The 25,784-nt window shown below is 44.5% G+C and overlaps 2 protein-coding genes across 2 annotated transcripts; one reads left to right on the top strand and one right to left on the bottom strand.

Annotated features, from left to right (window-relative positions):
* Positions 1-513: 513 nt before the first annotated feature.
* LOC310786068 (E3 ubiquitin-protein ligase RNF170) lies at positions 514-6,578 on the bottom strand (the record flags this gene model as incomplete). The annotated part of the gene is made up of 6 exons (XM_083647251.1): positions 514-822; positions 2,554-2,664; positions 2,772-2,845; positions 4,459-4,567; positions 5,576-5,684; positions 6,550-6,578. 6 exons carry the CDS (start codon positions 6,576-6,578, stop codon positions 514-516), a joined length of 741 nt encoding a protein of 246 aa, XP_083503377.1.
* Positions 6,579-8,978: 2,400 nt separating this feature from the next.
* hook1 (hook microtubule-tethering protein 1) lies at positions 8,979-25,374 on the top strand. Its single transcript, XM_083647114.1, has 22 exons — positions 8,979-9,180; positions 10,968-11,053; positions 11,839-11,911; positions 12,295-12,345; positions 13,876-14,008; positions 14,466-14,533; positions 15,011-15,073; positions 15,863-15,946; positions 19,365-19,528; positions 19,608-19,748; positions 19,884-20,085; positions 20,577-20,687; positions 20,799-20,886; positions 20,991-21,057; positions 21,154-21,294; positions 21,663-21,750; positions 22,021-22,052; positions 22,159-22,241; positions 22,520-22,620; positions 22,936-23,037; positions 23,171-23,239; positions 23,530-25,374. Exons 1-22 carry the CDS (start codon positions 9,136-9,138, stop codon positions 23,686-23,688), a joined length of 2,151 nt encoding a protein of 716 aa, XP_083503240.1. The 5' UTR covers positions 8,979-9,135; the 3' UTR covers positions 23,689-25,374.
* The last annotated feature ends 410 nt before the right edge of the window (positions 25,375-25,784 follow it).

The raw sequence follows: 25,784 nt of genomic DNA, 5'->3' as shown, positions 1-25,784 counted from the left end.
CAGCATTTCTTGAGCTTCTCGATACTCTGGGCAACAAAATTAATTTGGTAACATTCTGCAACAGTATTTGGTTGATAATTGTTGTGGGTGATGAGATGCCAAAAGAAAAATGATACTAAAGAATTCACATAAAGGATGAAATGACATCTTGTATAGGAAAATCTTCCAACAGGTTCAGTGGGGATTGAAGAAAGGATTCTTCTATTACTAACAAGATTACATGGCTACTGGCCTACGTAGATAGAGCAGCCACCTCAGGATTCATGATTTGTAACCATGGTTGTCTTTCACCAACACTGAATGACCCAGTATTGTACACACAACAAGCATCTGTAAAACACCTCACAAGTTTGCTCTGGAGTCTACACTCCACATTCTAGGAGGCACAGACTCTCGACAGTTGCATGCTGCATCGCTGCCAATATGCCTGCATCCACTAATCAGCCAGAAGGGAGGAATCCAATACAAGTCGATGTCAACCAACTTGTAGTGAAGCTCTCCAGCAGCATCTATTTACAGGGAGTTCCCCAGCACTCCATGTGTGGCTGTAGGGTGTGCTGTGTGTCCTCTCTCCGGTGCCATCTGCTGGTTGATGTTGATGACACAGATGAGCAGCAGGGTGACCACCACCAGGTCATCCAGGACCCCCAGCAGCATGCAGAGGGAAGGGTGCAGACTGCCCACAGGGTCCAGAGGAGGGGCGGAGGAGACCAGGGTGCCCACGCAGCACAGGGCCACCCTGAAGACAAACAGCCACACCAGCCCCCCAATGGTGCGCAGGCCCCGGAGGAGGAGGGGCGCATCGCATAGGTAGTCTGTTACCTGGAAGAGTCAGTATGCATAGAAAGAGCAGATATATCTATTTAACAGGGACGTGGGAGAGTTAGTATCTGCACCCGAATTCAACAGAAGCAACATTTTGTCAGGCGATACAAAGACAAGCATTTTTTAAAGATACTGTTAGAAAATGTTAAAGATGACAAAATAGGAATATTAGAACAATTATAGCTGCTGCGCAGCAATGGGTCGTGGCCGGGCAAGTCTCAAGGCTTTGAGCTATTATGACATCACAATTGCTCGAGTGACATCAGTGATGGCATCACAATTGCTTGACTGACTGATGACATCACAATTACAACCTAATTGCCATAGGTAATTAAGGCAATTAGGCTATACACGGGGCCAGAATTCAACGTTTTGATGCACTGTGGGCTCAATTTTTGACCGATCGAAAATCTGTTTTGATACTTTTGTGTAAGACAGTCTAACGATGCAGATGCTGAAGTTTGATGTCGTTTGAAGAAAAAATGGGAGGAGTAGGGTTTAATTAGCTTTACAGTTTTTGCAGTTTTGCGGTCTTTAGACTTCATAATTGGCCATAGGTTGCATTGTACAAAAGTTTCTCCTCATTTGGGCGCACATTTCGGTGAAAGTTGCAAAGCCGTAGCACGTATGCCTGATTTTTTATGAATTTTCAAATTTTGAAACTTTTTCGGCCTTCACATTCACAGGGCCATTGTGACCCTTCCCTGCTTCCCACTGATGATGCCACCGATCATGTCATCAGTGCTGATGTCATCAGTGATGTCACTCAAGGAATTGTGATGTCATCAGTGATGATGTCACCAGTGATGTCACTCAAGCAGGTTTGCTGCTGAGTTTTGCCTGTCTGATTTTGGGGCAGCTCTCTCTCTGCTTTGTTCAGCTCAACAGTCATGGTCAACCCAGGCATACCTGAGGCCTTTTGACTGAGGGCCTGGTATGACCCGGAGGGCTACACTCTAAACAGCCAATCCCTGACAGAGATGCAAGGGTCAACTGGATAACATTGTCATGTCATGCCACACAACCATCAAGTGATGTCATACTGGATGTCGTGGATGACATGGCATGAGTTGACATGTTTTGTCACAACCAAAAAAAAGTGCAACCTTGGCACACAGTGCACAAAGACTGTCAATCAAGATGTTATATCAATTAGCTGTATGTCAGTGAATCAGTGTGGTTTCTATTATAAACCCCATATTCAAGGGACCTGTGAGAGCATTTGTGTATTTGAAGGCGAGGGTTAAATCAAAAGCATACTCTATTGAACAGCCCCACTTGGAGTTCAAACAAGGCATTTTTGTGTAAGAGTATTTGAAGGATTTTCATTATGCATGAAAACTGGAAAAATCTGTGAGCCCTATGGGTGGTGCATCAAAGGACATGTTCAGCTGGAAGGAAGGGCAGCTAGGTGCGCCAGCTTTAGAAGTGTTTAGGACTGAGAGAACTATTGTCTTTATTGTTTGGCACAATAAAGCCTCTGTGTTGCATAAGCTGTATTCCCGTTACCAAACCCATTATCAGAGGGGATGGTGGAGGATTTCCAGTCTATTATCATGGAAATCCTATCTGATGCCACATTCAAAGCTGTAAAAGGAAATTGCACCACCTGATACTTACATGGGGTAAAAGCTGGGACAATAAGGAAAACGAACGGTGGAAGAAAAGCTTGTTTGTGTGCTGTTAGGCTGCATTATGGTTTGTCTGAGGGTTTGGTGTTATACTGACCCTTCGTGGAGCTCCAGAATAACGTTTGTTGTAGTCTGTGATCTCCCCGAGAACCTCCTCCGAATTTCTGTCTGATCGACTGTCACTGAACAGACGGCACAGCACGCTGACCTGAAAGGTCACAAGCTTTTTTTACTCCATGTGTGTGCTTGTTTTTAAATGACTCATTGTTTACAGTTGATGCAGTGGAGTGAGTGAAGTCCTCCATGCATACCTACCTTCTGTCTACAGAGAGGGCAGCTGATGGCATCCAGCCAGGAGCCATGCCTCCAGTAGGCAATCAGACAGGGAGCTGCAGAAGGAAACACAGCAATTCAGCAGTTTACACCATAATGTATTTATAATGCTGCTATGAAGTTGTTGAATCTTAGAAAGATCTTTATGAAACGAAAGAAGTTTATGAAATGGTTTATGAAAGAAGTTTTTGAACCTGCGAAGTTTGTGTTCAGCAAGATCATCTTCACAAATGAGGACAACTTTTATGATTTTCAAAGAGTAAATGCATTTCCCCCCCAAAAGTCATAAAACTGGTCCTCAATTATGAAGATTATCTTGCTGAACATAAACTTTGTTGTTTCATAAACTTTTGCTAACCACAGACCTATTTCATATATTTAACCAAAATTCCCATTCAAAAATTCCATTGACTTTTACACGTAAGAACCAGGAAGTGCAGGGACTTCTGGGTAAGCCTACAAAAATGCATCATCCATTCCCTGCGGTACTCTATGACACCGCTGGACTGAAAGTTGATTGCCGTTTCCTCTGAACAAATGTCAAAATATGGAAACAGAATGTATCACAAAACCTGTAACCTCAGTTACTTACAACTATTAAGGGATTTACCATTTCAGCTGTTTTAGTCAGACCTATACAGGTACTGTATGTGACCTCAGGAAGTTAGTTACCATGTGACCCTGCGTTGTAACCCTGCGTTTCCCAACCATTTCCGAGTCAAGGTCTACTTGAAAATCAAATCTCAAAAATGTTTTGTGGCCCACACACCGTAAACAGTACAGAGGCCAAATAATGCGTTCTCACAGCACTTTTTTATTTTAACGGTAAAAGGAGCTGTCCATCAGCACCAAACAGAATCAGAAACTAAAAGTGAGGGGCTGTCTGCAATTAGTCTCACGTGGTCAGACCCAACGTCGACGTCAGCAAGCTTCCAGCGACAATATCATCTATGGCTGGCTACAGCGAGACTAGTCTGCAATAGGCTAATTAACAAATAATTGATTACAAATTAAATAATGGTATCATTCAACAATGGGGAAATGCATTCTCATACATAATAATGAGATACTTTTTTTTCTCAAAAAGATCGTAATGTTTTGCAAATGATTTGGCGGCCCACTCTCAATGCCTTCGCGGCCCACCAGTGGGCCCTGGCCCACAGGTTGGGAATGGCTGCATTAAGCTAATCACCTGCCAATTCCTGTATATACATTAAATGACATGATTTCCAATTTCCTCCATGCTCTGATGCAGGCCACTATATTCCGAAATGTTAGCATGTTTGTTGGCCAGAATAAATTGGTGAAATTGAGATTAGTCAACTTTGTCCTGAAGAACTGTGTGTGTGCTACCTTTTTACCTTTGGGTATTCAACGTTAGAATTGATATGACTTTGATTTAGCACCACAAACCAAATACTGGGAAGGCACATCTTTTCAAAGATCTAAGTAAGCTGTCAGAGAAAAGTAGAGAAACCATGGCAACAGTTAATAATCGAAAGCCTAATAGACAATCCTCAAGGTTTGAGTCACATGTCACCAGCACACTGATGAATGAATGAGCAAATAATGTAACAGGTGAATAGGGGTGAAGAATGAATGAAACGAAGCTCACACATAAAGGTGTGAACAAAGAGATGCGAGGGTTGGTGCGTGTGTGTTCTCTCACCACAGAACAGATGGCCACAGTTTGTCTGGACGGGGAAGCTGGCGGTCTGCAGGCACACTGGACAGTGCCAGTCTTTGTGGCCCGTGGACGGACAGAACTGTGAGGATTCCTGAAGAGTGTGAAGAGGAAGAATATAAATAAATAAATAAATAATATATATTTATAAAAAATATAAATATATATAAAATATATATATATAAAATATATATATATATATATATATATATATATATATATATATATATATATCAATCATGAGAGACCAGAGAGAGTAGAGTGTATATACAGAGAGAGTAGAGTGTGTGTGTGTGTGTGTGTGTGTGTGTGTATATATATATATATATATATATATATATATATATATATATATATATATATATATATATATATATATATGCCGAATAAAATTATGTGGAATAAATCTGGCTTCTCTGTGATCATAAATGTATGGCTTGATAGCAAGAGGACTAATAGCTTTTATCAAAATAACAATCCACAAGGAGTATTTGTGCCAATTTTGGTGCTTCTTTCCGGAAGGGAACACATTTACAATAAAATTGCATTTACTGCCCCACTATTTCAAAGAAGGTGAGAAATGCATGTTAAATGTAAAGTCATTGATGATCCCTCATATAGACCATGAAGGCCAAGGTCCATGATCATAGATGTACTGTAAATAAATGCGCTGTGAAATCAGTATAATTTATTTGTCACTATGACCCTAATCACTGGAATAATCATTACTGCACACGGGTTCCAATAACAATAACCCTGCCTGTCTGAAGTGTCCAAAAGCTGAATAGGGACTGTTCATAACGTATTGTTGTCATGTTGTCACTGTTGGGTTTTCTTCCAAACCTTTCACCCAAACCTTCTATCTTGTAATGTCAAATTTCCAGGACCTATAAGAACAGCCTTGTTTTCATACTGACCACTGTGCATTTCTGAGTTTATCCAGTGGGGTTTTGAAAGGGTTTTCCTGAGTCCAAGGGGTTGATTCTCTCAATGCATAAAGGAAATGTAATCTTTCAGTTGATTTTTAACATCAGATCTGAGCTCTAACCCTAAGCATCCTGCAGTAGTCAGCTGCGTGAGTGTGTGTGAGTGAATTGCTCACCTTGTGGCAGCTCAGGTGCATTGGTGCTGACTGCTCTGGTGTGCAGGCCGAGGGTCTTGGTGACCCCAGGTGACCCTGACCCACTGGACCTTCAGGGAGACTGTCTTGTCTGCAGCGTGACATGACACAGGTTACAACTGATGGAACCCCCGCAGCACGACAAACACAGCTTCAATAACACTCATCTGATAGTTAGTAGGAGACAGTGACATAAACGAATAACCTGTGACTGTGAGATAGGCTGGATGGGAGTTAGGCCTTCTCTGGCCTGCTCTATTCATTGATGTTAGTGTTTTGAGTACAACAGTTTGACAGATTGACAGGACAATTGACTGACACATTGCATCCACCAGGAATATTCAATTTAGCAAAGTGATTTCAACGTTTAATTTAATTCATTTATTTGGACTGATAAGTGATCTTATGGATGGTAAGTAAGATGCTATATCATTAAAATAATATTCCTCATCAGGCAGCAATATCAGTAAATTGCAAAACAACTATCTAGTAGGACATTACAATTTGGCTGATCATCAAATTACATAGAGATTACAATAATCATATTATGCATATGAAAATTGGAAATTCGTTGCAGTTACTGAAACAGATAAACCGATTATAAATACTTGAGAAAAAATTGGTTATGACTTGATAATATATGACATATCATACACATATTGAAATGGTTTACTGTATACTGGTTGCACTGGAATAAATTACCTGTTAAATTTCATATTCTGTGGATGTCTGAGGCTAATTAATTGAGCAAAGGTCAGGCATGGTCAGATCACATTACTGAGTTTGAATAATGTGATGGATTAGGTGACGTTTTTAGGCAATGATTTCATTTGCAACAGTCCAGATAATCACGTCGATAATCCAATCCAACCTTCTAAACACCTAAATGACTTTTGCACCGTCCACCTGGTCCACATCCCCCCTAGTGCCCCAACACTCAGGACAGTGAGACTCACCTGGGCTGAGAGCGGCGGTCGCGCTGCATAGTTGGTCTAGAAAACAGGAACTGACAGGTAGACACTGAACATGCGTCTCCCGGGGAAGTGAAGTGCTGCCCAACAGCATCACTGTACAAAATAAGTTGGACTGGCCAGTTAATGATCAACTAGACCTTCCAGTCTCTGAGTCTTCCTGCCTGAAGGTACTGTAGCAGCAATGCAGTGAGATGGGATCAATATGCTCTCTGTACACAGAAGCAGCATTACAAATGAACGTGTAATATTCAACACGACATACACAGTGAGAACCTTTCTTTGTGTATAAATGTGTCCACTGTCCATACTTCATAGATATTGCCCCTCTCTGTAGTCTGGTCTGAGGAAACTATTTTGGTCACATGACTTTCCAATCAAGATCAAAAGCCGGCGAGAAGATCCCGCCCACGCTGCTTGAGTAGGTTCGAGCTGATCTTTCCAGTGATTCCAGTGTTTACTCTGCTGACTGCCCTGCCCCACATACTGTACTCCACCTTCATCATAAACTACTGCTTGTGAAATGCATGTGGGGATGACACTGACTTACTGTAAACTCTGCCTCACACTATGGGGATGTTGGGACTTGCCTCGGCTGTAGATTATCGACCCAGCAACAACAAGAGGCCTGAGTGATCATTTGGGGAAGAATCCTGTAATGAACTTCTGTCCAATTTCTAAATGATTACTATCAAACTCATCCATTCTTTCACCGAGAAAGGCGAGTGTAAGTGCCAAATCATTCAGATTGCAGCAACAATGAGTGAGCTTTTCTGTTGCAATCATCAAAGGTCTTTGATTTAAAAAAAAAATCTGGTTGTGCAGCTATGAGTCAGGAGGATGAATTGTCTGGCAGCAGGTGAAGCTGTGGTGATCTTCACGTAGCTGCTTTTAGTGTCGGCCTGCTCCTCACCAGCCAGAGCGACATGACAGTGGCTGCATGCAGAAATATCCTGGCAAATATTTGCGCAGCCCCTTCACCTCACAGATACAAGGGAGCCAGGGTGATTAGGGCCATCTAAAAATAGCAGTCATCGTTCAGTGAGGGTCGATGGCCTCAGAGTGGCAGAGATTCGTGGCTTACTGACAATAAGAGAGGTCATTGCTACAGGCCATTTATGTGGGCAAAGTCCATGTTATGAAATACATTTAACACACACAAACCAAGTTTGCTTATTGATTACTTTGTTGTATGCCGCACATTCCTATAAAGGCATTGTGGCTGAGCAGCTGGACTGGACTGACAAGTCCAGGTTAGATATACAATAAGATTAGGCCACATACCGTATTCAGATTATTTCAACTTTGTTATATAGAGCTCTATTCATGTTTCTGTGATGTTTGGTGCTAATATGGTTTGGTGGCTAATTTCTATATTGTGGCTCAAGAGTGAAGCATTGCTTCATTCCTGCTCATGGGGCCACGGCACACATGTGAGATTCCTTATCTTATCAGAGTGCACAAGTCATTTAAAGGAGTATTTGGACTCTGAATTACAATTACACACACCGTCACGTGAGTTATATTAATGGATAATGAGAGGAAGTTTACTGGCATAGGAGGAGAACATTATCTTTAGAGTGGTTACCTGCCTGGGATACTGTTAAAACATATACGTATTATAAGATGGCCTAAAAAGGAGGAATAATATTGCACTTCAATATATTCCATAGAAATACCTGTAAAACTGGCAATAGCAATGAGGTTGAATCTGATTATATTAATTAGGCTATGTAGCCTACTTTTTGGTTATGAAACCTTATGTTGTAGCCTGCCTGTGGTCAAACGTGAAATAGTCCCACAAAGTTACTGCAGGTGGGGAGACAACAGTGAAGGACTTTTGAAACAGTGAAAGGACTCACTAATCACAACAGCCATTTACCCATTCTCTCATTGAGCTACCTTCAACAAAATTAAATAATGGTGAAATTATATCCTACTAGTCATCATTTTGCTGGACCCTGGAACCTCCTCAGGGGACCCTCTGTGGCGCGTGGACCCCACTTTGGAAACCATTGCTGCTCAGGCTGCAGATGGGGCACATTACCTATGGCATAATGTCAATCAAATACGATCAAATACATTTCATAAATTGCAAAAAGTAAGAAAAAACAGCTGTTTCCTATTATTAAATCAACGTCCATAAGCTATTTATCAGTCAATTATGAGCGGAAGCAGGTCGGAAATTTTTTGATTTTGAAAGGACTTGTGACCAGATCTTGAGGGCGTGTACAAATCCCACATCGCCCTCTCTGATTGGCTCCTCAGAAGCTTAAACGCCATCAATCTCCACAGATCTCCAAACTGATTGGTGTATCCCGTTGCTACAGCGCTACACTGCCCCCAACCCGAGTCAGCCAGGCATCCGCAAAATGTCAAACAGCGAAGAAGCTGTCATTCGCGTACATCCCTACGTTGTTTTTACTGCGGAATGAGCGTCGCGCGTCCCTACGCTGCGTATCCGTCGTTACAGATATACCTCTCTTCCAGGTGAGGTCAAATGCAGAGGGAAGGAGCGGAAGAGCGCTGTTGACAGGTGGAGGAAACATTTGAGGATAAGAAGGGGAAGAAATGGGCGAGAACAAAACGGCGTTGGCTGACAGCCTTACGATATGGGTGAGTTGAGTTTGGTTGGCGTCCAACAGTATGCTAGCTAGCCATGTACCTGTCCTGTTTGTAGGTGTAATCTTATGTGTGAATTATGTCAGCGAAAACACTCTTCCACAAGCAGAGAGCACCGACGAGGAAATGTTGGGTATCGTAAATCAGTAGCAAACCGTTTCCCTGTCGTTTTATCTCCTACAGTCACACACACACACACACACGCACGCACGCACACACACACACACACACACACACACACACACACACACACACACACACACACACACACACACACACACACACACACACACACACACACACACACACACACACACACACACACACACACACACACACACACACACACACACACACACACACACACACACACACACACCTGGGTCGTACACTATACAAAGTTGCCAGTTAGGAGACACAAAGACAATAAATATCCCCCGATGTAGCTAATAATCGCAGTCGGATTTAGAGAGCTAATCCACTTAACCAGGATGTATTTGTGGAATGTTGCTCTTTCAATCTTTGTTTATGCAATTATACATATTACCTTGGCTTGGCCTTGGCCTTGAGTAATGTTTCAATGCAGGCTTCAGGCTGCCCCTGTTTGTGCACAATCCTTCATTGACTGCAGCTCTATTGCCTGTTCACCGAATGATTTCACGATGTATCTTGGCTTTGCACCAATTAAGTTGTTTCTTGATTAATAGACAGATGCCAAGTTTACAGTGTAGCCTACTGTATACATCTTAGATGATTTTGCAACTAAACCATTTATTTCCATGACCCTATGAAAGCCACATTAGTATTTTTCAGTTTTTCATTTATATAGGCCTGTCAGTCACTAAGAAATGGATGAAGGGGAAAGAACTTGGAAAAAGGTTTTCATTCATTCATTCTTCTTCTTGGCAGAGAGAGAGAGAGGCACCCCCCCCCCCTCTTAATTCATCCATCCATCCATCTTCAACCACTTAGCTGTGGACAGGCACGTCTTGCAAAAAGGGCACTTATCAGTCAGAGGCAAAAAGGGCAGGTGCTTGGGCAGTGGGCACCACTTGGGGCCTATCTGCACATACCACAGGCACAGCCAGACAGCTCTCTTGTGATTTATTATTTGGCAGAAGCCAGCCATGTTTGAGGAAAAAAAGCTGTTGGCCTGGTGCCAGGAGTATTCTCCTACCACCAGGACAGCTGTTTGAATTATTTAGGGTGTCACTTTAGCAGAGAAGCCTTCGTGTTTGTCTGTGGTTTTTATACCACTATGATCTATCCGTCCATTCCTGCATCTATCCAATCATCCATCCATCCATTCTCCAGTCCAGCTCTATCCTCCATTCTCTCCTCTTTACATAGGGGCGGCTTTAGCTCAGGAGGTAGAGCGGGTCGGCCAATGACGCAAGGGTTGGCGGTTCGATCCCCGCTCCCTCCCAGCTGCTGTCGTTGTGTCCTTGGGCAAGACACTTAACCCTCCTTGCTCCCGATGGTGTGCAGGCACCCTGCGTGGCAGCCTGCCGCCATTGGTGTATGAATGGGTGAATGTAGACTATCTACTCATTGTAAAGCGCTTTGGATAAAAGCGCTATATAAATGCAGGCCATTTACCATTTACCATTTACATCTCTAGGCACATCTGCAGTGTTGTGGAGAAACCCCTCAGTGGAAACTCAGTTTATATGAGGTGTGCTGCTGTATGCCGCCATCTTTCTGAGACTGTGATATTCCCTCCCTGCGCTCTCCTTTTGCACCCAAATCTCACCCATGTGTGCTCTCTGTCTGCCCCTCAGCTGCAGACCTTCAACACCCCCGCACCCTGCAGGACGGCGGAGGAGCTGACCACTGGAGTGGCAATGTCAGAGGCATTGCATCAAATGTGAGCGAACACACACACACACACACACACACACACACACACTGTTCTGCCGCATTAATCAGGGTATGTGTGTAGTCTGCAGGTACACTGTTCATTTCCAGTCAGTCTCGCTTGGTGTCAGTATTTCACACCCCACACGGCAGCAGCTTTTAGTCCAGTCAGGGACACACCGGGGAAGCTGATGGGACAGTTTGATGAGGTGGGACTTTTCTCAAGCACAAACTGACCCCTAGTCTGTACAACATACTTCTTTGCATACAAATGAGTGAGTTAAAATAGCATATTATGCATTTAACTCAGTTATCATAAATACATACTTTAGGATTTGAACCAAATACCAATCCATTCTTCAACATCCGTAAAGGAAAAATCCACCCTAAAACACCTTAACACTGTTAAAACAGCCACTGACATGTACCTTGCATTTCTAGGACCATTTGGTTGTTTGCTGGTGTCTTTTTCTTATTCGTGTGGATAACTGGCCAAACATTGACCATGTGACATCACTTCCAAATATTTTCAGTGCAGCTACAATGGAGTTTGATGTCAGAATTCCAATATTATTGGTATCGCTTTTGGTACTGTATCTCCCCTTTTATGTATGTATGAAATCGCTAACTGAAGTCAACGTAGAAGCTGACAAGGCATGTTGAGGGAAAGTGGCCACATACAACAAAAAACTAAATTACAACAATGGTCAGTGAGATTTACCTTTGTTGACTCTCTCTCTCTGTCTCTCCCTCTCTCTCTCTCTCTCTCTCTCTCTCTCTCTCTCTCTCATGCAGAGACCCAGCATGGTTCAGTGAGGGATGGCTGAGTCGTATCAAACCAGATGTGGGGGACAACTGGAGACTGAAGGTACGTAGTGGTACTGTGTCCCCCTGTCCTCCATCTGTCCTCTCGTCCTTTTCTTTTCCCACCCATACTGTTACCTTGCAGACTCCCTGTTTGCTAAATCCCCTGTATGCTTCATCCCTGTCCAAGTGCCCTTGAGCATGACACTTCCCCCTACCTGCTCCAGGGGACTCCTCTGGTGAAATGTGTAATATTTGTCTGTACAAGTCTGTCATGTACCATTATACCATTCAGGTTCACTGTTGCCTCTGTTGCTTAGTCTTGAAATTTGTCATTGCATGAACCTAAATATTCTTGGAGGGGAAACCCCTTCTGTGCTGTTAGTCCTTATTCTCACTTTAAACTAGGCGTATAACATTCCTTAAACCTGTGCGTGATCTCCTCAGATGAACAACCTCAAGAAGATCCTTCAGATGATGGTGGATTATTACAATGAGGTAAATAGTGAGTTTGTACATAACATCCTGTGTGTTTGCATATTTATTAGACCGTTGGGAGCAGCACTTCTACAAGAGCCAGTCTCTGTGTCTTTACTCAGTTGTGTGTTAGTGTGTAATACTTTTTGCAATGCACAGTGCTTATGGGATTTGCAGTATGCACATACAATTAGCGGCACAAGAGCCTTGTTAAGGGAGATCCAGTGTGCACTCGTACACCAGGCAGTACAGTAGATCCAGTGTTCACTCGTACACCAGGCAGTACAGTAGATCCAGTGTGCACTCGTACACCAGGCAGTACAGTAGATCCAGTGTTCACTCGTACACCAGGCAGTACAGTAGATCCAGTGTGCACTCGTACACCAGGCAGTACAGTACGGTAGATCCAGTGTTCACTCGTACACCAGGCAGTACAGTAGATCCAGTGTGCACTCGTACACCAGGCAGTACAGTAGATCCAGTGTTCACTCGTACACCAGGCAGTACAGTAGATCCAGTGTGCGCTCGTACACCAGGCAGTACAGTAGATCCAGTGTGCGCTCGTACACCAGGCAGTACAGTAGATCCAGTGTGCGCTCGTACACCAGGCAGTACAGTAGATCCAGTGTTCACTCGTACACCAGGCAGTACAGTAGATCCAGTGTTCACTCGTACACCAGGCAGTACAGTAGATCCAGTGTGCGCTCGTACACCAGGCAGTACAGTAGATCCAGTGTGCGCTCGTACACCAGGCAGTACAGTAGATCCAGTGTGCGCTCGTACACCAGGCAGTACAGTAGATCCAGTGTGCACTCGTACACCAGGCAGTACAGTAGATCCAGTGTGCACTCGTACACCAGGCAGTACAGTAGATCCAGTGTTCGCTCGTACACCAGGCAGTACAGTAGATCCAGTGTTCGCTCGTACACCAGGCAGTACAGTAGATCCAGTGTGCGCTCGTACACCAGGCAGTACAGTAGATCCAGTGTTCGCTCGTACACCAGGCAGTACAGTAGATCCAGTGTTCACTCGTACACCAGGCAGTACAGTAGATCCAGTGTTCGCTCGTACACCAGGCAGTACAGTAGATCCAGTGTGCACTCGTACACCAGGCAGTACAGTAGATCCAGTGTTCGCTCGTACACCAGGCAGTACAGTAGATCCAGTGTGCACTCGTACACCAGGCAGTACAGTAGATCCAGTGTGCGCTCATACACCAGGCAGTACAGTAGATCCAGTGTGCGCTCATACACCAGGCAGTACAGTAGAAGTCAATAAAGCAGCAACCAGCTCGAAGTTCGTGCGCAATACATCCATATACCAGGAAGCAGCTCACTGATTTTCTAAATGTAGTGCCTGAGTCAGTGCATTAAGCAAATATAAAGCAAATTAAATCTGAGTGTGAACAGGTGGAGGTTTTAAAGTCAACATGGTTTCACTCACTCCAAGTCACGCATGCCCTCACGCCACCCCTCCATCCGTCCGGAGCACCTACAAAGCACTAGCGCACTTGTTACCGAGTGTGTTTGTTTTCTCTCTGGCCCGAGACAGGTCCTCTCTCAGCAGATCTCAGACTTCCCCCTGCCTGATCTGGCCGTGGTGGCAGAGCACTCAGACCCCGTGCAGCTGGGTAGGCTGCTGCAGCTCATACTGGGCTGTGCTGTCAAATGTGAACGCAAACAAGGTACATGGCTGCAGTGCGCCCACACACTCAAATCCTTATGCGTGCACTAAGAAAACCAATTAAAACACAGATATTCAACATCCATACATGCAGTGACGTGTATACTGTAGCTAAGAAAGGGACGTTTGGTAAACCCAGTCAGGCTGCTGGAGTTTCTGAGTCCAACAATGTATTATTATTGTCCTGCCAAGCCGCTGACAAAGGCAGAGCCAAGCGGGCACTCAATGAGGGCAGTGTCACATATTTGGAAGTGGGACACGCTGAAATACTGAACATTTCTTTCCTCTCATATACATTATATTGTGTGTGTGTGTGTGTGTGTGTGTGTGTGTGTGTGTGTGTGTGTGTGTGTGTGTGTGTGTGTGTGTGTGTGTGTGTGTGTGTGTGTGTGTGTGTGTGTGTGTGTGTGTGTGTGTGTGTGTGTGTGTGTGGTGAACCTGTCTCATTTCCTTGCCAGACTACATTCAGATCATCATGACGTTGGAGGAGTCGGTGCAGCATGTTGTCATGACAGCCATCCAGGAGGTCAGTCAGCTTTGGATCAAGATCAACACATTTTGATGTATTTGTGCAGGAAGGTTTTGCTGTTGTGCCCGTTTGAGCAAAGCCCTGCAGTCTTTGCATTTTGGCCACGGAGCTGCTCCACTGCAGATGTGTGGAGGCGGAGTGCCTGTCTGTCTCAAAGGCACTTCAGTAGTAGTAGTAGTTGTTCTTAAGGGAAGGGGAAAGCGTAACCTCCTTGTATCAGTGCAAAATAGCCTGAGGACTTTGCAGATCTTTTATATATTTTGTGTCTAAAATACAGGAAGTAGCACAATATAAAAATGACAGCCTGCACTGATATAAATGGTATGTTTCCCTGCAGCGGAGGAACAGCAAACTGGATACACAAAATAGCTGATTTGGGTGGAATGTGAAATAGGCTAATTAATAGCCTGAGCGCTTTGCAGATCTTTGATGTGTCTGTGTGCAATCAAATCCAGTGACATGTTTTCTCTCCAGCTCATGAGTAAAGAGACCATGGCCCAGATTGGAGCTGAGCCGTCAGGGGACTTGGAACATCAGGTCAGTGTTAATACAGACAGCCATCTGAATGGGCGAGCTTTACAGGTTCAGCTCAGTGTTAGGCCTATATTGCCCCACCTAATTACTTCTGCCCACTTCTGTTTCAAAAGACTAATGCAGAAATATAATCCTGGGTGGCATTTGGGGGGGGGGGCACATTCTACATTTGTAAGCTGTCATGTAATTGTGTCAGTAATATTGGTAGCACCTGATTAAAATCCACTAACCAGGTAAATTCAGAGGTACGTTCTCAATGGCCATGAGTCACCTACCTGTAATGTATGAAAACAACCAACATTCGACCAACGTCTGGTGAAAGGGCTAACAAGTAGGCAACCGTGAAATCGCACAAATCAACATAAAAAGTTGTTAAAAATCCCCCAACCATATTATGCAACTTTTGATGTTGAAGAATGCATTCAATGGAACAAACATCAGTTTTAGGATAAGTAAATACTTATCATTTGTTAGCATTAGCAAACTAAGCGTGTTTAGGGCAAACCAAGCTTGTTCCCCAACTTCCGGGGCGATTTTCTCTGAATGTTGCTTTTAGGAGTACGAACATTCAAATAATCTTCTTCAACTATCTTCAGATTTCAATGTATGACACATCACTTGAAAGCTTACAATCTGAACTTTCATAATGATGTATAAAAAAAACACCCTGAAAAATTACCTTGGCCTACTCGTTACCCAAAACACCAGGCCCTGTCACATATTCGTTGTGGGGTCTGGGGGTCGACTTTAATCTGTGTGTGTGTGTGTGCTGCTCTCCCTTCATGTGTCCAGTTGAAGAAGACGCTGGAGGAGCTCGCTGTGCTTTCAGCAGAGAAGGAGGAGCTGGCCCAACGGTGTCAAGAGCTGGATGTACAGGTGAATACACAGTTCATACATACACACACCCTCTCTGCAAGCACACATGAGCACCTCTGCTCCACATTTCTATTTGCTTGAGGACAATAATATACTTTATAGTTTATATTGAACTCTGTGTGACGTGCAGCGCACAGGCCCTCTTGGGGCGTCCTTGAGGTATCCTTTCTGCCTCTGGATTGCCTTTGACATAAGGGGGGTCTGGTGAGACGAAGGAGGAGCACGGCCGGGAGAAACCCACAGAGCCTAGATCCTCCATGCACCGAAGGGCCAATACTGCGGCGTAGCACTAGCTCTATTGCAGCGGATTGGGTTCTTTTTACCCCTCCCGCGGGCAACGTTGCAGATAGAGTAGTAAGGCTGATCCGTAGCGGCTTCTGGGACGTGAGTCGGGGTCTTAATTGGCCTCGGCTGGGTCTACTGGGCGAGGGTGTATGATGTTGACAGACCCGAAACACCTAACGACCCCAGATAACATCACTGATGACACGTCCTAGCGCATGCGGTAGCAGTGTATTTGAGAATGTAGAATCCTGGCTTGCCTCTGGCCGGTGACACTTAGGAAAGACTAGGTGACAACCAAGTATAGTTTGGTGACGAGCTGGAGAGACAGTTGACGGCCGGAGAGACGGCAACCCGGTACGGGATGGGATTAGCACCCCATCTTGGCTCTCTCGTGAGGGAGAAATCCACAAACGCTACGGATTAGCCTCCTGAAAATCTGCGCAAGATCGGCGCGGCCTGGGGTCCTCCAGGCTAGAGCAAGGTGCTCGACGCAGGTAAATGACGTGCAGCGCACAGGCCCTCTTGGGGCGTCCTTGAGGTATCCTTTCTGCCTCTGGATTGCCTTTGACATAAGGGGGGTCTGGTGAGACGAAGGAGGAGCACGGCCGGGAGAAACCCACAGAGCCTAGATCCTCCATGCACCGAAGGGCCAATACTGCGGCGTAGCACTAGCTCTATTGCAGCGGATTGGGTTCTTTTTACCCCTCCCGCGGGCAACGTTGCAGATAGAGTAGTAAGGCTGATCCGTAGCGGCTTCTGGGACGTGAGTCGGGGTCTTAATTGGCCTCGGCTGGGTCTACTGGGCGAGGGTGTATGATGTTGACAGACCCGAAACACCTAACGACCCCAGATAACATCACTGATGACACGTCCTAGCGCATGCGGTAGCAGTGTATTTGAGAATGTAGCCTAAACAGTCTTGAGTGAGCTTAGAGATTCAGCCCTCCATATCTGTTGGACACACACATACAGTAAAAGCACTCGTGCATGCCTCTGGTACAGTATAAGCCAGAGTTGTGCAATACTCTGTAATGCTTGAGGCCATTGTCTGGAGCCGCTGTGGCAGAAGGAAAGTGGGCTGACAGACTGGGCAAATTCTGACCCGGTCGCTTTGCTCACTCCTCCCCCAGTCTGCTACTGTTCAGCTGCTTCAGCTCTGTTCATACCAAACTAAACACACAAGCACTGATGTTCTGTTCAACTGGACTCGACAGACAATCGACAGATTGAGTTGTTCTGTCCCCAGTCTCGCTCATCTGTGGTCACAGTGAGGTAAGTCCAACATGGCTGACCGTTCAGCTAAACTAAACCCGATTAAACCAACTGCCCGCTGACTTTCTAACCCGGCTAACAGATTGCTCAATCAGGATTCTGCTCTACATTAGCTAGGGTGTGTGTATTTAATATTCTGCTTAGTCCTTATTTGTATTGCTTAAGTTCAACACAGTCACCTGTGTTGGCATGATAAAACCGTTTTGTGGCCATGTTTTGGTCAAAGCACTATGACTGGCCTATTTTTTTTTTGCGTTTTTTCTTTTCCTTTCTCCCCAATTGTACTTTGGCCAATTCCCCCTGCTGTCCCGGTTATTGCTCCACCCCCTCAGCCGATCGGGGGAGAGTTGTAGAATAGCACATGCTTCCGCCGATATATGTCCAGTCGCCAGCCGCTTCTTTTCACCTGACACAGCGAGGCGTTTCACCAGCAGGACATAGCACGTGGGAGGATCACACTATTCCCCTCAATTCCCCCCAGGCGCCCTGACTGTCCAGAGGTGGTACAAGTGCAGCGACCATGACTCATACCCCAACGGCTTCTCACCCGCAGACACGGCCAATTGTGCCGGGAAATGATGGACGAGAAGGGGAACTAACCAGCCTTTGCTTAAAGAGCAAATCAACACGTCACACAGGGCAGAAATCGGTGTTGCACTGCTCTCTATGGGTGAAAACCTCGAGCGTGTTGCACTTCTGGCCACACCTGTTAAAAGAGATATTCTATTACTTAGATGATTCACCGCAGGCTCCACCAATTCTAACAAATGGTAGCAGCAAGTCTCCCAAATGGTCACATGGTCACCTCTCCCCTGAAGTGTTGTGAGAGGACTGTGCCTGGTGACGCAGGGTTAGTGCTGACCTACTGTAGCAAGCTAACTTGAAATAGAGATCGTGAGTTGCAAAACTCCACCCAAACCACACATATAAACACAAAGCTGCCCCTTGTTAGCTCAATACAGTTGAAACTAAGATATTCCATTAAACAAATATGTTTTCTAGCCACAGATTTAGCTACATCATCAACGAACTTCACATGTAGCTTTAGCTAATCGCTCCCTTGCCGCCAACACAAGTTCAGGTTGCCAAATCTCGTGAGAGTGTGTTGCTGAGATAGAGACAGGTCTTGAACAAGTTTATTTTCTCCTGATCTTTCTGTCTGAAAAATGCCATTTTAGTGTCAGAATATTCAGAAGATATGTGGCTTCGGAGAATGGGCCGAATATTTACTTTAATGAATATGGGGGAGAAGGGATCTGTCATCATCTGAGATCACGTTGACTTTTCCCATTGACTGAGACCTGCTGAAAATCTCCTAGTGGCCGTGTCTGTGGAAAGCCATGGGCAAAACCTGCGTGCCAAAATGACAGGAAGTGAGTTGAAGATGGTTCGTCTTGCTTGAAATCCCATCGTCTTTGGTTTTGCCTTTGACAGCTGATGCAAAACACCTGCTTGCCATCACTAATTGAGGTGTGGCCAGAAGTGCAACAAGCTGTCAAGTTTCCCCCATACAGAGCAGTGCAACACCAATTTTCTGCCCTGTGTGATTTAGTGTAGTTTGCTCTGTGAGGTGCACTTTTTCTGCGTGCCGTTTCCAACATGGATGAAGTGCTTGTTTTAACTGCTGGGAAGAAGAAGATAAGAGTTATAATGAATGGGGTCTGTTTTTGCATTTTCTTAACAAGATAATGTGCTGCTTTGCATGAAATAATTGGTCAAGGAAGGGAATTTAAACTCACAAAACATTGTCGTCGACGCAAAGATTGTTGTTTTTGTAGGCATTAATTCGCCATACAGGAGTAACTCTATTTATTTGTATCACTGAAGAAAGTCTGTCTAATACCTTTCTGTACCTGGCCAGGTGACGGTCCTCGTCGAGGAACGGAACAGCTTATTGGCTGAGAATGACGTCCTAACAGATCGTGCCAATCAGTTGGACTCGTTTGACGACCCGAGCACGCCTTCAGGGAGGAAACACACCCACTTACAGCAGCAGCTAGAGTTACTGCAGGAGGAGAACTTCAGGTATGTCTGTGTATTTAAATGTGTTTGAACAATCAATCATTCTGCCTGCAGGAGAATCATGTGCGTGTGCATCTTTTAGGTTGGAGGCTGCGAAGGATGACTACCGTATCCACTGTGAAGAGTTGGAGAAGCAGCTGATCGAGGTTCAGCACCGCAACGACGAGCTCACCAGCCTGGCAGAAGAATCTCGAGCACTCAAAGACGAACTGGACATTTTGAGGTGTGTGTTTGCATTTGCATGTGTCCATCATTTCCCTTTCTCTTATATTCACACTGTACATGTATGTTTTGAGTGGTGCTGAACATGTGACTTGCTGCTGAATGCTGTATTTTTTGTGTGTGTGCACGCGCATAGGAGCTGCTCAGATCGTGCTGTGAAGCTGGAGGCCTCGGTGGAAACGTACAAGCGTAAGCTGGAGGACCTGGGCGACCTGAGGAGGCAGGTGAAGCTGCTGGAAGAGAAGAACATGACCTACATGCAGAACACGGTCAGCCTGGAGGAGGAGCTGCGCAAGGCCAACGCTGCCCGCGCGCAGCTGGAGACGTACAAGAGACAGGTAAGTTACACAGGAATGCAAATGACGCACACCCACTCAGGTGATTTTGGGAATAGGCGAGTCCAGAAATGGAACTCGCCAGGTTTGCAAGTAAGATTGTCCGATCGTAAACCATATAAATGGACCATAAATCAACATTTATTTATTGTGTTTATAGAAATGTCACAGTCATCTGCATGCAATCTGAGGGGTTCCACCTTAAAAATCGAGATGTAATTTCTTGTCAGCCAGTTGGCTGTTCTGTAGCTTCAGCGGGAATACCAACTTGAATCAGCTCAGCAGAGGTACATTTAAATTAAACTGCAAAGCAAATGCATCCATTTTGGTCCAAAATTTGTTCCACTCCTACACACACCAACAGAAACACACTCACATATTTTGCATGCCAAGAAAAGACCCAAATTGCATATTAAATGCGAGCAGAGAGTGTGTTTAGTTTGAGCTCAGTTTTTTTGTTAAGTTTGTTTGTGTTCATGCATGCTTGCCGTCAGGTCCAGGAGCTGCACAGGAAGCTGTCTGAGGAGACGAGGCGGGCGGACAACCTGGCCTTTGAGATGAAGACGTTTGAGGAGAAGCATGAAGCCATGATGAAGGAGAGAGAGGTACAGCTTTTAAATGTGACAAGAAGAAATGGAAAGGGATTTTATCCCTGGCTGTGGCATCACCCTTCTCTAACCTCAGCAATGTTTAACATCTCTCTCCCTCCCTGATAGAGGATCATCATTGAGAGAGACTCTCTGAAGGAGACCAATGAGGAGCTGCGATGTGCACAGGCTCAGCAGAGCCAGCTCTTCCAAGCAGGTATCTCACTGGATAGTCGGATCAGACAGTATAATGGTGCTGTTTACGGGCTCGTTTGAAGCAGTCATTTGCTATTCCAAAGTGCATGTGCTCTTCTCTCCTAGGGATGATTCCTGCTGGCAGCCCCAGCCATGAGAACCTGGCAGCTGAGATACTACCCATTGAGTACAGGTAACGGAAACTGCTTCTGACAACATGCATTCGTTTTCTGTATCTACAACGAAGTTTCTGGGAGTACTGACCTTATACGATTCTCATTGTTCACAGAGAAAAGTTCATCAGGCTACAGCATGAGAATAAGATGCTGCGAGTGCAGCAGGAGGACACTGAGAGAGAGAAGATCGCTGATCTCCAGGTCCAGCTTGAGGAGGCACACAGGACACACAGTGAACTGGACACTGACAACAGGTGGCTGGTTCAGGGCTTTTGTGTGGGTTAGCCAGTCATGCAAAAGATAGCTCTTAGGTTCTCTCATCAAATAGTGCTGGTGCTTTGCAGATCCTACTGTTTCGATATTGTGTCTAGCTGTCTACTGATACATACTGTGTACTTTTGTTACCAGCCGCGACAGCGGGCCTGGTATTGTTTTCACCGTGTGTGTGTGTGTGTGTGATCAGGTGTTGGCGCGATAGCATCATAATCATAACATTCCCCCCCCCCCCCGCCTTAAAGCCTGGGCCCACATTCGTTTTAAGACCATGGCTGGTGTGATCCCATCGCAAGATGGTCTCTCGTTTTAATTCGGTTTTCCTTCCTGTCATTTTCTTAATCTACAGATTGAGCCGAGAGCGGATTAGTGAGCTGCAGCAGCAGGTGGAAGACCTCCAGAAGGCTCTGCAGAGTCAGGCAGCCAAGCCTGATGATGTGAGTGTGCCAACTTTCACTGGGACAAATACACAGAATATCAGGCCATGTGGTCTTTGAGCCGGCATGGCATTACTGCAGACCACAAACGTGCAAATAACTTTACATTTATGTTGTCAATCAAATGGGTTTAGAACACCCACAGAGCACTGTGGTTGCACTCTTTTACAGTGTAAGCCATGCTATTTATTGCTTTGAGCTAATGGTAACCTGTGTGTATAATAGATATACACTGTACATTTTTTGACATTCATGCATTTTTATTTTCAGTCGAATTTGAAGCGGAAACTTGATGCCCACCTGTAAGTATGAAACACATTGTCAATGCTTTGTGGTTGAGAGATGTAAAATGCATTTCAATGTTCTCCAGTAGAGGGAGGTAAAGGAACAGCCCTTGTGTTTTCCCAGGGTGCAGCTGAATGAGGCTCAGGATGAAATCATGAAGAAGAAAGAGCTGCTGGAGGACCTGCAGCCGGACAACACGCAGGCTTGTAAGTCTGATGTCGCAATGATCATCACACACACCACCCCACACTTATGCTGCATTCCACACAACTCGGAGGTGAGAATTTTGCCAGTTGGAAAGTCCCACCTCCGACCCTTAAAGCGTTCCAGCTGCACAGCGCTGTTGTGTGTTGGGAGACGTCAGACAACTGATTCTCCCTGAAGTTGGGGTAGACTTTGAGTGGCGTTACAGTGTACTTTTTCTAGTAGGTATTATTGAAATGACGCCTCTCAGTCTCATATTTTCTTGTTTATCTCTAAGCAGCGCTGAGACTGGATGAGCTGATGGCTGCTCTGAAGAAGAAGGATGATGACATGAGGGCCATGGAGGAAAGGTACAAAATGTACCTGGAGAAGGCTCGCAACGTGAGTGAACACAGCCCAATTTAATAACACTTGTCCTTTTATGTCTTATTCTTAAGTCCCTGTTTCCAATTCACCTGGAACATTTTGTTGTTGTTATTGGCTCTTATTGTAATCTGGAAAGCACTTTGTGACAGTGGTTTGAGAGTTGTTATACAAAGATTACATTTTCATAATTTTATAATTGATTGATATTTTTTACCTGCTCCCTTTCCATGGGCTGGAATAAATCAGAAAGAGAAATACTGGAGATTTGCTTCCAGTAGTTAGATCCGATTCATCTCTACAGTATTCAGTATTGTCCTTTCCTGATTTCAGGTGATCCGAGCCTTGGACCCTAAACTGAACCCAGCCACCGCTGAGATCCAGGCCCTGAAGAACCAGCTGTCGGACCGGGAGAAGCGGATTCTCAGCCTGGAAGTAAATCCACATACATTTGACCTTTTCATGCACACTGTCTTTGCTGTCTCCAGTGTTTGTTAAGCCAACATATACAGGATATTGATTTAGAGGAAAATGTAACTGATGGTGGGTTTCATTTCGTGCCATTTAGCGTGAATGTGAGCAGGCCAAGCTAAGAGAGTATGAGGAGAAGCTGATTGTCACAGCATGGTACAACAAGGTAAGATGGGATCAGAACAAAGATGAACTGATTTTTATTCCGTTTCATAAAATGGTCAAAGAAACTGCATCTTTACTTCCGTGATTTGATGCATTTCCTGTTGAAACAGGATGGTGGGGCGGGCCATAATGCAGTGAGGGATCATTCAAAAGTGTAAACCAATGGAATATCACTTTAACAATTACTGCATAGCAGATTAAAACAAAATATGAAATGGGCAAACACGAGTAACAGTAAATGGACCATATCTTGTCTAATGAAGTGGAAAACGCTGCCTTTTCCCCCCTCAGAGTCTGAGCTTCCAGAAGTTGGCCATCGAGTCACGTCTCGCAGGGCGCGCCTCCTCTCTGGTGTCCCCCGGCCAGTCCTTCTTGTCCCAGCAGCGACAAGTCACAAACGCCACACGCCGGGCACTTTCCATCAGCGTGCCTGCCACCACCTCCAAGTAGACCCCCACACACACACACACGCCCGACTCCACAGATCAGAGCCGAACGTCTCACATTATTCAATAGGGGAGAATTTGGAGATGGAGCCTCTAAGACTCTGCCCTCGACCCCCTCGTTCCCTCCCGCAAGTGAGCACTCAAGTGACCTTAAACACATCAGCTCTCTGCCCTTGGGGAGGGGTCAAGGATGAGCTGACTCGGATCTATGAGCACTTACTTATCAGACACAAACCCATAGGTCATCTTCTGGAGTTTCTAGCGTACTGTACACTGGCTGTAACTTTATATAGGACATTTACACACAACCTGTGCTCACCTCACTAGCTACAGCAGTGCATACGCTCCTGACAATCAACATACAGTGTATTTTCCTCAACCCCCCTGTGTTAGCTTAGTTAGTTACCATAGTTAAAGACTTACTTTTTTTATAATCAATTAGCCTTTCCTGTTCCTGTTTCCTGTCATGCTGTATATTTGGTCAGGAGTGATATAAATCTACATGAATGCTTAACGATGTTCAAAATTGGAGCCTAAAATAGGAATGTGGTCTTTGAAAATAGTGACTTGAACGCTAATGCCAGCTAAATGGAACTTCTGATGATTTTTTTTTATGTAAATACAATCGCACCGCCATACTATGCAGTGAAGCGGTACTAACATTGTCATCCAGCAAACTAATGAAAGACAAATGGGCTTTACACATTTTTGAGAAAATGCTCTAGCTATCTTTGGTGCTGGCCGCCAACAGCTTTTTAACAGCAGATATGAGTGCATAAAATGTTTCTTTTACTAAAATGGAGCAAGCCCATCCTACTAAGCTGTGAATATGCTGAAAAAGTCATATTAACTAACAAACCTCTGAGGTGCTGCTGCAACAACAAATGTTTAATCAATAAGAAATCCAGGATCTGTGTGTGTATCATTTATGTTCTCCACTGAAGACTGTGATTTGACTGGCCTACTGGCAGCATGCTCAAAATATAACTGTTAGGCCTTTGTGTTCTCGGAACAGCTTGAACCTAACTTGGTAGTGAGTCATCAACAGAATAATCTAAGAAGTTGCACAGCTCTACTCTAAACATGATTTTAATACCAGCTAATCTAAATTTAAGAACCAGGTTGGTTAAGCATGCAGTACCTGCAAATTATTTAAATGACTTGATATTAGATATGTAATCCTGGACATGTTTTTGTGTGTTTTCGTTTGTTTGTTTTTGTTTTTGCTATGGTACAGTAGGTCTTTATGGTAGGTCTTTGCTTTCAAAGTCGCAGTTTGACATGGTGCTGAATGTAATAGTTTCTCAACCCATATTGGCTTTTTGGGGCATGGACCAGTTAAGGCTCCTATCTTGTGGTCCAGTGGAAGAGCGCTGTAGAAATGGAGTTGGTTGGTGAGTCCTGGTCAACTACTGTAGTTGTAGAACATGAAGTGGCTGCTGATTGACTTGTCATTTTGTATGTTTGCAAGAACATTGGAATGGCATTCTGTTGTGACAGTTTTGCGATCTACAGATCTTATGTTAAAGCTTTATTTTGGATGATTCTTGTAGATTTGCTGATTTATAAGCAATGGCATTTATATAAAAGTAAGTACTACGATCAAACATAGCACTGCTCAGAATCTACGTGTTTGTGTGTATAAATGAAGAAAAGTGAGTAATGAATTAAGAAGTTTTACGAATTTAAGGAGTTGGAATTTTAAAGCCTTTGGGTTTTTTGTGGAAAAATAAATAAATAAATACATTTCTTTTTCAAAGGTGTGTTTTGCGGTCATTGGCATCGGTCTCAGTTTGGGTCCAAAGGGGTTTGAGAGAAAGCTGACGTGAAGCAATTTGCTGACAGAAACATGGCACTGGCAGGGAAGATCACTAAGTCATGGCCTTGTGTAACCTGTACAAACACCAGTATTGCATCCAGTCTGGCCTTAGCATAACCGCCCGCTGACCTTCATGTAATGATATTTGTTTTAATTTACAGTGGGCAACAATCCAATTTATACCTTTTTATATACACTGTGAAGCAGGTACAGATACACATGATCTCTAAGCTGTTCATTGAACTCTTTTTGTTATAACATGAACTCTTTGCTGCTGCTCC

This window comes from Poromitra crassiceps, assembly GCF_964638095.1.
Source record: "Poromitra crassiceps genome assembly, chromosome: 12".
Classification (NCBI taxonomy): domain Eukaryota; kingdom Metazoa; phylum Chordata; class Actinopteri; order Beryciformes; family Melamphaidae; genus Poromitra; species Poromitra crassiceps.
Note: the sequence above shows the minus strand (reverse complement) of the source record. Positions and strands in the feature narration are given on the sequence as shown.